We start from the raw sequence: 12,109 nt of genomic DNA on the forward strand, positions 1-12,109 counted from the left end.
AGCAGCACGAAGGACAAAATGGCATACTTTGCTCATTACAGCCCTGTGATAAATCACGGTTATTGCCCTGCTGCAACAGTTATTACTAGCAAGCCAGAGATGCTGTTGTTTACTATTGCTATTAATAGAGCACATTAATCTTTAAGTACATGGACCTGCCGTCTGCGAGTAATTTGATCGGCCAAAAGATAATAAGAATTGGACTAATTGGGTTGGCAAGGCCACGGGCTCATTTATCCGTACGGTGGAATACATTGTGAGACTGTGAAGATTGAGGAACATATCCCCATTTCAGCCAGTATGAATATTTACCAAATGTCCAAATGATACAATACTGAATGCCTGTATATAGGATTCGTGTAGGGCAGAGTTCTCAACTCCAGTCTGCAAGAGGCTTCAGTCAGGCTTTAAATAAAATTCCTTTTTTAGCACAGGTGGCTCAGTCTTTGATTCAGCCACTGATTGAACCACCTTGGTTGAAGCAGGGATATCCTAAAAACCTAACTTGTTGGGGCGGGCTTGAGAACCCATAGTGTAGAAAGTTAAAAAAAAAAAAAAAGGGGATGGGTAGCCAAGCACAGAAAAAACTAGGTTAAAGCAATCCTTACTAGGGCGATCTCATATCCGTGGACCCCACCACCCACCTTCGTTGTCGGTATGTGTAACTTTGACATTTTACCAGGTTCTGGCAAAAAAAAAAATTAAACAAAAAATAACCAATATGGCCACTGGAGTCACCAATAGTGAGCCGTCCAAGCAGATATTCAATGGTTAATTTACCGGCAGTCACGGGTTCCGTGGAAACAGTGCGGCAGAGCTCTGTGGGTTCCCCCAAAGCAAATAAAATAAAAACAACCCGTCCCCACCAAACAATGCAAGAATAAAAGCCACGTACCATAGAATGTACCAGAACACATTTGTAAACCTCAAGAGCACATTTTCACTTAAGTACTCCTTTGTATTGAAGTATTTTCTTTTTATAGGTAAAGGAGTAAAGCAAAGGGCAAGTTTAGATGGAAAACCAATTGGGGCAATGTTAAGGGCATATTAAGTAAGCTGTGCTATTCCACAAAGACACCTTATGGCTTTTTCACTTGATTCCTGTTCCATTTCTGAAGACATATCATGTTACAAGACTACCCAGGCAGACCGACTGAAACACATTAAGAAAGCCTAGTGACGTTCCTACATGGGATGGACTGCAAGTACCAGATTAAAAGGGACAAAATGGAACCTCTTTGCTGCCAAAACACCCTGCAGAGCACTGAGTTGCAGATTCCGCCGGCAGTGAATGATTAAAGCCGCAATCCCACTAAATGTCAGTGGGTTTTTTTTTTTACATAATTTGAACAGGGGGTGTTCCTCTGGGGCTAAATCGCTCTATTTTGAGCTTCGTGTACACTCGATTCCCAAGATACTTACCGGTTTAGTTGCCAGTGTTACTTCCTGGGTATTTCAAGTCATCCAAAAGGAAGCTGCAACGTCATCTCCATGATTAAGTTGCGGCTTCCTGTTGGGCCTGTAGGACTCGCAAGATTTGGTGGTCATTTTGATCTCAACCCCCTGATCGTTTGGTGCAGTGATCACGAGTAGGCATCCTCACGACATGAACGGGGGATACAGCACTGACATTCTGATTGTGTTGACGTCTCCAATCCATCTAACCCTAGAATATGGACATTTGCAGCATGACGTACCCCGTACATATAGGGCACCAAGAGGGGCAGCCCTTGTGATGTACAGGGTACGTCTTGAGGCACTCAAAGGGTTAAGGAAAAGATTTAAAACAAAGCCTACCAGGTCAGCAGACGTGTATTCCATTTAGCATATAAAACAATAAAATATAATCCTCGTGTCTGAACAATAAAATATGATATGCTTACCAGAATCAAGTTATTATTCATTTGAAAAATGTTAACGCCAATGGAACGTCTCTCACAATAAATCAGAAGACAAGGAAACCAGTTATCTGTGTTTTTACTCCGAAATTTGCTATTCTGGTCCACAAGCACACACTAGGTCAACAACACAAGCCTCTTAACTACTGTGAGATTGACGGTTTGATGATATCAGGGGTGCTGGCTGTTGCTCAGACCGTCTTAAAAACAGTTCATTTCTTGCAGTAAGCTACTTACCATGTGTTTCAGAGTTTCATAAATCTGAAGCAGGAACTCCTGTAATTTAGGCAGGTGAAGGCAGACATCTTGCTGGGATTCCAAAGTGGTTGTCTGACCCCACTCAACAACTTTATTCAGCCAACACTCAAAGTTTAGCACAGCTACTTGGGCCATCCCCCCCAAAAAACAGATGGGGTTACCAAAGGGGACACCGTGTAAGTTACATCGTCGTCAACGTTGTCTCATTGAGGAGCGAAGGCGTTAGAAAGCTGAAAAGAGAAATTAAACAATTAGCCATTTTGTTGTTCTTAATGTTTGGCACAGGTACCACTGGTAGTACAAAAAATATTGCACATGGAAGCTACATTAGTATGGAGAACCAAAGCACCTGGCTGCTACAGTTATCAGCAAATAAGGGTAATCCCCCACATTACTGACACACTGTATAGCTATATTTTTTTTCTTTACGATAAAGTGCTATATTTGACTATTTTTTTGATAAAGCTAGTGGGCACACGGTGCGTGTCTGAGGAGCCCCAGTGGGCGCACGGTGCGTGTACCTGATGAGCGCCAGTCGGCACGCGGTGCGTGTACCTGATGAGTGCCAGTTGGCACACGGTGTGTGTACTTGATGAGTGCCAGTGGGCACCCGGTGCCTGTCTTTTGTGCACCAGTGGGTACACAGTGCATATATCTGATGAGCACCAGTGGGCACACGGTGCATGTACCTGATGAGCCCCAGTGGGCCCACGGTGCCTGTCTAATGAGCCCCAGTGGGCACACGGTGCGTGTCTGATGAGCCCCAGTGGGTACACAGTGCATATATCTGATGAGCACCAGTGGGCACACGGTGCATGTACCTGATGAGCACCAGTGGGCCCACGGTGCGTGTCTGATGTGCCCCAGTGGGCACATGGTGCCTGTCTGAGTCCCAGTGGGCACACGGTGCGTGTCTGATGAGCCCCAGTGGGCACACGGTGCACGTTTCTGATGAGCGCCAGAGTGCGCACGGTGTGTGTCTGATGAGCCCCAGTGGGCATACGGTGCGTGTCTGATGAGAACCAGGGGCACACAGTGCACGTTTCTGATGAGCCCCAGTGGGCACACAGTGCACGTTTCTGATGAGCCCCAGTGGGCACACAGTGCACGTTTCTGATGAGCGCTAGAGTGCGCACGGTGCGTGTCTGATGAGCCCCAGTGGGCACACGGTGCGTGTCTGATGAGCCCCAGTGGCACACAGTGCACATTTCTGATGAGCCCCAGTGGGCACACGGTGCGTGTCTGATGAGCCCCAGTGGCACACAGTGCACGTTTCTGATGAGCGCCAGAGTGCGCACGGTGCGTGTCTGATGAGCCCCAGTGGCACACAGTGCACGTTTCTGATGAGCACCAGTGGGCACACGATGCATGTTTCTGATGAGCGCCAGAGTGCACATGGTGCATGTATCTGATGAGCGCCAGTGGGCACACAGTGCATGTTTCTGATGAGTGCCAGTGGACACCAGGTGCATGTCTTTTGTGCACCAGTGGGCACACAGTGCATATATCTGATGTGTGCCAGTGGGCAAACGGTGCGTGTATCTGATGTGCGCCAGTGGGCACAGTCCATGTATCTGATGAGCGCCACAGTGCACACGGTGCATGTTTCTGATATGTCCCAGTGGGCAAACAGTGCATGTATCTTATGTGCCCCAGTGGGCAAACAGTGTATGTATCTGATGTGCCCCAGTGGGCACATGGTGCGTGTAACTGAAGTGCGCCAATGTATAAGGGCCACTCGGATGGGTTTGCCCCCTTGTCCACACCAACTGAGACCTGTCATATCTCACTGACTTCAGTGAATGTTTACATCTGTGTATGTCCTACTTTTGCCTTATTAGCATTACACCGTGATGCATTTGTTACCAATTGAATATAACGTTTCTAAAATAATAACAGAAAGTACCTGACCATAACAGTTACACTACGCACCATAACAGCAGCTCCTGTGATTCCCGGGGTAGAAGAGCCAGCACTGAAATGCTACAGCAGCTGCAGCGCCCCCCACAGCTAGAACCCGGGACCAGGCACCAGCAGACACGCGGGTCCCAATGCACAGGTCCACTCTCTGCACTGCAGCCCGGAAGAGACGGGGCAGCAGAGAGACCCTATTCACATTCGGGGCGGCGCTTAGAGTCAGTGAGGGAAACACAACTGCGCGCCAACTAGGAAGGAAGCACAAGCTGCACAACTGCACTGCTGCGGATGCACACCGTGTTATGTGATCTGACGGCTGGTTTAAGGTCCCTTGGTTGCAAGGGACGCGTGCCAGCGTGTTGTGTTTGTCTAAACTGTTCTCGTGTAAAGTTGTGTGTGCATACTTACTTTGATCATGATAAAGCACAATTACATTTGTTGTTTGTCGTATGGTTGATCCTGCACTTTATTGTATTGGTAGCCAAGACTATTCCTATTAACACCGCCGTGAACTACTAAAACATTTGACAACCGATAATGTTGAAACAACATCAGTGAATGTAAAAAGGCATTAACTAGCGGATCGTTTTCATTGCTACTATTTGTGTTTTATTTGCGGAGCAGAAATGCCTATTTTCAATGCTTAAGAGGGGGTAGAAGGGCTGAGGCGCGCTGACGCTGAGGCTCGCCTGCTGAAATCTGCGCGATTTCATGCCCATGCAAGCGAGCCAGCGGGCGCTATCGGGAGGCGGGGGGAGACTGAGGGAGACGGGGCAGTGATGTCGCTGGGCCAATCGCCCGCGACGTCACGGTGACGTTGACGCTGCTCCGCGCTGATTGGATGCTTTCAGCCGACAGCGCTCTGAAAAACAGTTTGGCTGTTGGCTGAAAAATCCAGCGCCTCAGCACGCCTGCGGACGCTCGCGTGAGCCCCCTCTAAAGACATCCTCATGGAGGATGCAGGGGCTCAGCGCGGAGCGTCCGCACGGCTCAGCGCTGCTTGTCCTTCTATGGACTCAGCCTAAGGCCCAGGACATAGTGAACTCAGCGTCGCTGAACAGATGCACAAAGCCCCTGCATCTGTTATCAGCGCAGCTATAGTTTCTCCCAACGCATGCGCGCTGATGCGTGCGGAGGAGGAGAAACTTCCCCGAGAGCGGCAAGTTTGAAATTTGCCGCTCAGGGATGCGGAGGAGCGGTCACGTGACCACTCCCATCCAATGGGTCTGCAGCCGGTCCGGCATTGTCAGAGGCAGCACAGAGGTGTCTGTGGTGTGTGTATGTGCGTGTGTCTGTGTGTCTGTGTGTCTGTGTGTCTGTGTGTCTGTGTGTCTGTGTATGTGTCTGCGTGCACGTGCGTGAATACATTTATCAAAGTTGCACAATGTTAATAAATAATTTATTCTCACAACATGTCTTTTTTTTTTAATTTTTAAAATATTATATAATATACACACACACACACACACACACACACACACACAGGTTCCCCAGTGACACACAAACACACAGACCTGACACACACTGACAGCTACCAAGTGACACACACACAGTGATACCCGCCTCCCAAGCGCGCTTGCTGTCTCCTCTGCCAGGACAGCAAAAAGCTGTCTGTGTGTGTGTGTCTCTGTGTGTGTTTGCGTGTGTCTGTGTGTCTGTGTGCAGCTCATGCCCACAGGGCATGGGAGTGCCACCAGACCAATCAATTTTTTTTTTTGCATCTTTAATGTATTTTTATGTAATGTGTTTTATTTTGGGCCTGTTTTTTTTTGTTTCCCATTTACAGTATTGCTATAGTGTTAAAGCATGCAAAAAACACCCCGAGGCCCCCGGGACACCCGCGGGAACCATCTGGGGCCCCCCAGACACCCACGGGAACTACCCGGGGACCCCCGACAGCCTCCGGTATCAATCCTGTGCAGAAAAATAAAAAATGCTTTTATGTGGGGGCACAGAGGGTGGGTGGGTTGTGTATTGGTGGTTAGTACATATTGTAATGCAGGCCTGCACAACATACGGCCCGCGGGCCGCATGCGGCCCACCCGACCTCTCTGTGCGGCCCGCGATGAGATTAAAAAAAAAAAAAAAAACTTTCAAAAAAAAAAATGGCGGCGATTCCCTGCGGGTGATTTGAGGTGAGGTGCAGGGGAGGTGAGGTACAGGGGAGGTGAGGTGCAGGAAGGGTGATGCAAGGTGCAGGGGGTGAGGTGCAGGGGTGATTGGAGGTGTAGGGGAGGGGGTGATTGGAGGTGCAGGGGAGGGGGTGATTGGAGGTGCAGGGGGGGGTGATTGGAGGTGCAGGGGGGGGTGATTGGAGGTGAAGGGGGGTCACTGGAGGTGAAGGGGGGGTCATTGGAGGTGCAGGGGAGGGGTCATTGGAGGTGCAGGGGAGGGTGGTTGGAGGTGCAGGGGAGGGTGGTTGGAGGTGCAGGGGGTGATTGGAGGTGCAGGGGGGATGATTGGAGGTGCAAGGGGGGAGAGTGATGTGAGGTGCAGGGGGGGAGAGTGATGTGAGGTGCAGGGGGGGAGAGTGGTGTGAGGTGCAGGGGAGGAGAGTGGTGTGAGGTGCAGGGGTGAAGAGTGAGGTGCAGGGGGGAAGAGTGATGTGAGGTGCAGGGGGGGAGAAGGATGTGAGGTGCAGGGGCGGTGGGATGTGTGTGGTGTGCAGGGGGGTATTCTGTGTTTGTGGAGAGGGAGTATTATGTGTGTGGGTGGGGGGAGAGATGGGGGTATGAGAGATAGATGGGGAGTATCGCAAAGGTTGATAGTGAGGGGTTCTGGGGGAGATATGAGGATGATGATGAGAGGTGCTGGAGGAGAGATGATGATGATGATGATTTACCCGTGCGGCCCAAATTTTTTTTCCTTGGAGCATTTCGGCCCTTCTCGCTTTACGAGTTGTGCAGGCCTGTTGTAATGTTTATTGGGGACAGAGGGAGTGAGTGAAGGGCCAAGTACCCCCTTCACTCACCCCCTCTGCCCCAATATACCTGCTATTGTGCCTTAACCCCTTCATTGCCTTAGCGCCTAGCCGCTAAGGCAATGAAACTGCTTACATTTTATTTTTAATCATAGTGTGCATGAGCAGGGGTTCTCCTGAGCTGAACTACATTGATTTCAGCCTCGCGAACCCCCTGCTTCCCGAGAAACAGGCCCCATTATGGGGGGGCTGGTGTCTCCACCATGTAAAAATCCTCGGCGTCACATAACCGGAGGCCTTTACCATTGCGGGGATACCGGCAGCACATACCGGGACCTGTTTCTCGGTTAGCAGGGGTTCCCTGAGGCTGAAATCAATTTTGTTCAGCTCAGGAGAACCCCTGCTCACGCACACTATGAATAAAAATAAAATGCTACGGTAATAATTTTTTCTTTGGGGGAGGGGGACTGCTTGATACTAGTGTGCGGGAGCAGGGGGTCTTCTGAGCTGAACAAAGTCGATTTCAGCGTCGGGGACCCCCTACTTTTCGAGATACAGGCCCCGTTATGGGGTGCCGGTATCTCCTTCAAAGTGCAAATCCCACGGTCACGTGACCCACCGGATTTTTATATGGTGGAGTTACCAGCACCCCATAACGGGGCCTGTAACTCGGGAAGTAGGGGGTCCCTGGACCTGAAATCAATGTGGTTCAGCTCCGGAGATCCCCTGCTAAAAATACTGTAGTGTTTAAAATAAAAATCCCGCGATCGCCTGTTAGAGGCGCGCAGGTAGAGTGACTGATTCAGCCTATATCTTACTGCGCGTCTATTACAGATCGGTAGACCCTATTAGGATTAAGACAGCAGGGACACATGCTGTGTTAATCCAATGGGCCATTAGTCTGTCGTGGCAAATGTTGAAAGGATTTCGGGGAAATCTCGAAAACCAATTCGATAAATGATCGGATAACAGCCGCTGCATCTGTACATCCATGCCGGGAGGTTCCTGTGACTGCATCAGCCCAGCAGAGCATCGTGGGTGCCACAGCCCAGCAGAGCATCGCGGGTGCCACAGCCCAGCAGAGCATCGCGGATGCCACAGCCCAGCAGAGCATCGCGGATGCCACAGCCCAGCAGAGCATCGCGGGTGCCACAGCCCAGCAGAGCATCGCGGGTGCCACAGCCCAGCAGAGCATCGTGATGGTCTCCACTTCCAAGGTACCAGCCGGTACCCTCAGCGTTCCCGCTCCGGAGATCGACTTGTCCCTAGTGGTGAGTGGTGCCAAGACTGTAGATGCCAACTGCACACTACCACGTAGGGAGGACATTGTTCTGCTGCTTGCGGCTCTTGGCGGAGACCGCCCTAAGGCTATTGGGACATCAGGGCTTTCTTCTTCCTCCCTCGTAAAATAAGGGATTCAGGACATTGCAGTGCTGGCCCAACCCCATGGTACATCCCCTGCTGATACCCCAGAGCCCAGGGAAGAGGTCCTAAGGTTAACTGGGAAGCAGAGACCTTTGTTACGCCCCCTGTCCCCCCGGGATGTCCATGGACCTCCAGTGCCCTGTTGTGGGTACGGTAATGTCAGCTTGCTGTGGGAGGTGGAGGGTTAAACTGGTGGGTCCTATGTTTCAGGGGTACGTACCACACGGGTAAAAACTCGATTTGTATTTCCACGGGGCGACAGGGTAGCACACTGGTGGGAGGAAGGGGAATGTACCCCAGAAACTATGCGCTATTACAATTGTTGCCTGGAGATGGGGCCAGAGGGTTATTCAGAAGTGGAGGTTAAGCAGGATACCCCATGTTAGATACTACCCTGTATAGGGATCATTTACTATTGATACGGCAAGGGGCGGTGCTGAAAATTGTAAAGGGAGATTACAGCAGGAAATGTACTGCATGTTGAGGCGGGAGGTACATGCAGCAGAAACTGTACTGCAACTGGACAAAAGGTTCTCTTGGCTAAGAGGAACCAGTTATGCCGCAAATGTTATTGCATTGTATTTCATGTGTTTTTGTAATTCTTGAGGCCGGCACAATTATTGGTGGTGCATAATTATGCTCCTCATGTGGGGTCATGAGTAGCTTTTCACCAGAGGGAGGATGTGTGAAAATTCGCTATCCTAGCGGTCGCAGACCGTCTCCTCACCTCAACAAACCTTCTGTGGCGGATACCCAGCATGAGCGGTTCCATGGTCCCAGTACGCGTGCGCGGCCCTTGCGCACTCTGTACAACCGCCCGTGAATTCAGACCACGCCCCCTTCACTGTCACACGACGTGGACGTTCGGCCAGCCTCCCTACTGAAGCGCTAGTCAGGCACCGCCCTCTGACCTCCGTGACGCGCGCGGATCGACGCGCAACTGGCTCCGCCCCCTCTGTTCCCAGGAATCTGCGTGGGAGTGACACGCAACCTAAACTTTGCCCCCCTGGCGCGAGCAGTTCCCCCCTCATCCCTGATTAGGCTGCATCATAGGGCACACCTGTGTGCACCAGCAGCCAATCGAATTACACTTCCTGATTCCGCCCTGGCTGGCTATTGGAGGCTCCTCCTTTATATACCTTCTCTCTGCACAGTCATCGCTGAGAATAGTCATTGTGACGCCGTGCCTTGCCACATCCTTGTTGTAAGCATGACTTGCCTTGTTGCCTGAACCCTGCTAGTTCCTTGGACTCCGCTTCTCTCTACTCCTGATCTGGCTTGTACGACGAGTCTCCAGTCCTGACCTTGGCTAAGTACTCCAATGATCCGACATTCTCCTATGCTGAACCTGGCAACGTACCCCGACTATCCGATACTCTCCAATCCTGAACCTGGCTACGAACTACGACGATCCGAAACTCTCCACTCCTGAACTTGGCAAGTACCTTAACCATTCTCCAATCTATAATCCTGACCTGGCTTGAACGACTACTTTACATCCTTGGTGCGCCTGCGTGGCTGTGGGTCGGCGTTATCCAATCCCCTACCTCAGCACCGCTGTCGCGCTTCGTTTGTGGTGAGCTACGCGTTACAGGATGTAGCCTTCCATTAGCCTCAACGCTGATAGGAACAGGCAGTGCTGGGGTTAAACTCCTGCACAGGGCCTAGCCTGCAGTTGCAGCCTGGATGGGTACTATGTTGCCATATCCAGGGGCGGGTCTAAACCGGCAGTTGGAGTGTCATACCTGGGAAGGGTGAACACTTTGGGGACTATTGTCTTGGACTGTGGCCGCTTCCTGGGTTGAGATTAAGCTATCCCGTGCTGTCGGCCAGTTGTGGATTTTGACGGTGGGTCCGCGGTGAGCAAAGACTTGCCTGTGTGCGTGCGCAGTCAGGCCATTCGGCGCGGAGAGACTGCACACGGTGACCGCGTGACTTCACACGCCGTGTAGGAGAAGCTGACGGAGCGGTCTAGTGGGCGCTAAGGCAGGGGGCGCAAACTTTTTTCCCTGCGCCCCCCTGCCGGATGTCCTCTCCGCGCGCCCCCCTCCCTCCTCCTCCTTACCTTGATTCTGGGCGTCATGATGTCACGTTGCCATAGCAACGTCACCTCATTTGACTCCGCGTTGCCATGGCTACGCATCTCCCGATGCCGGCTGAATCAAGGTATGTATTGTTTACAGAGGCCCTGCTGCTCCCCCAGCATCTTAATTTAAGTGCCTTCGGGAAGCACACGGGGCCTCTGTAAACCCCGCGCCCCTCTGCTGGTAATCTCCCCCCCCCCCAGTTTGTGCACCGATGCTCTAAGGGATACTACGGCCATGGGGCTTTATGTGGAGCCCTTTGGACGTGCACAGATCGGTGGGGCTGTCTCCGGTGTTATCCGTGACGGCGTTGCCGGTCCTGCTTGAAATATAGTGCAGCCATCTGTGTGCGGAGTCCGTCGGCGGTGTTTCAGAGACTTCTTTGAATGCTTATCCTAATCCTGCTTGTCGTAAGTAGGATTACAATTTTTCCCCCACTGGACCAGTCAGATACCAGTCCTTTACCCATGTGTGTGCTACAATTGCATTTTATATATCTCTTTTTATTAAATTAGTTTTTAGTTTAGTAATTAGGTGCTGTTTTTTGTGAGTTTGTTGAATTTTGTTCATGTAGTTTTTTATCCTTTTTTAGTATTGCAGATGCGCATTATGATTGGTCTATTTGTTTTTGTTTTTTCCCACATATTGTGAGACGACTTTCAAGATACGTTTGGAGGTCCTTGGCCCACTGTGACTGGACATTAATATTTGGTCAGATTTAACCATCACTTTGGATTTATCACATGGTTATTTAGCGCCAGATTATTTGTTTTTTTATAACTCGGGGAGGGTACTGACTGGATCACATGTATATGATGTGATGCCTCTTAGTACCCTGGACCAGCCCTTTTATTGGGCGGGGTTACAAGCCCTTCCCCCAGGTATAAAAGCTGACACTCCACTAAATTGATGTCCTAAGGTGTGGTATGGTTAGGGTGACCAGATTTTCAAAATGAAAAACCGGGACACTTTAAAACAATGTACATCATGTCACGCCCCCCCCCCCTCCTCGTTGCCATGATAACAAGACACTAACGTCAGGCGGTGACATGTTGCCATGACAATGTGGCATCACGTGATGCCTCGTCACCATAATGCATCCCATTGTCATGTCAACTTGATGCCGCGTGACGTCACGGAGTAGCTCATTGTTATGGCAATGTGTATTTACGTGACGTCGCGCAGCCTTGTTGACGGAATTTGGAAGGGAGGATACAGCCAAAGGCAAGATAAATAAATATATATTAAATATATCTAAAAAAATGTTATCGCCCGCGTTAGCCTTCAATAGAAGGTGGCAACCCTGGCTGCAGTGTGTGTTTCTGTATACAGAGGTAGGCCCTGCAGTGGGTGTTTGTGTGTTTAGAGGTGGGGGCTGCTAGTGTGTGTTTGTGTGTATAGAGCTGGGGGCTGCAGTGTGTGTTTGTGTGTATAGAGCAGTGATTCCCAACCTTTTTTGTTTGGAGGAACCCTTTAAGTATTTCGTTACATTTTGGGGAACCCCTATCTGGATAACATGTTTGACGGGTAAATCACAAAATAGACGTGTAAAGAAGTGGGGGTAATAAATAATAATTAACTCATACTTTTGAATAAGTAATATATAA

The 12,109-nt window shown here is 50.4% G+C and overlaps 1 protein-coding gene across 3 annotated transcripts in view; it reads right to left on the reverse strand.

Moving 5' to 3' along the window:
• FANCC (FA complementation group C) overlaps positions 1-4,274 on the reverse strand; it is a 190,638-nt gene extending 186,364 nt beyond the window's left edge. For 2 of the 3 annotated variants that reach the window (XM_075599121.1, XM_075599116.1), the window contains exons 1-2: positions 4,089-4,274; positions 2,136-2,386 (exon numbers count right to left, since the gene is read on the reverse strand). In XM_075599121.1, the coding sequence (XP_075455236.1) occupies positions 2,136-2,291 (156 nt within the window). In that variant the 5' untranslated portion in view covers positions 2,292-2,386; positions 4,089-4,274. Of the gene's footprint in view, positions 1-1,422; positions 1,659-2,135; positions 2,387-4,088 lie in introns of those variants that run through there. The other variant, XM_075599123.1, reaches the window with a different exon arrangement.
• Between the last annotated feature and the right edge of the window lie 7,835 nt (positions 4,275-12,109).

Source organism: Ascaphus truei, chromosome 1 (genome assembly GCF_040206685.1).
Source record: "Ascaphus truei isolate aAscTru1 chromosome 1, aAscTru1.hap1, whole genome shotgun sequence".
In the NCBI taxonomy this organism is placed as follows: Eukaryota; Metazoa; Chordata; class Amphibia; order Anura; family Ascaphidae; genus Ascaphus; species Ascaphus truei.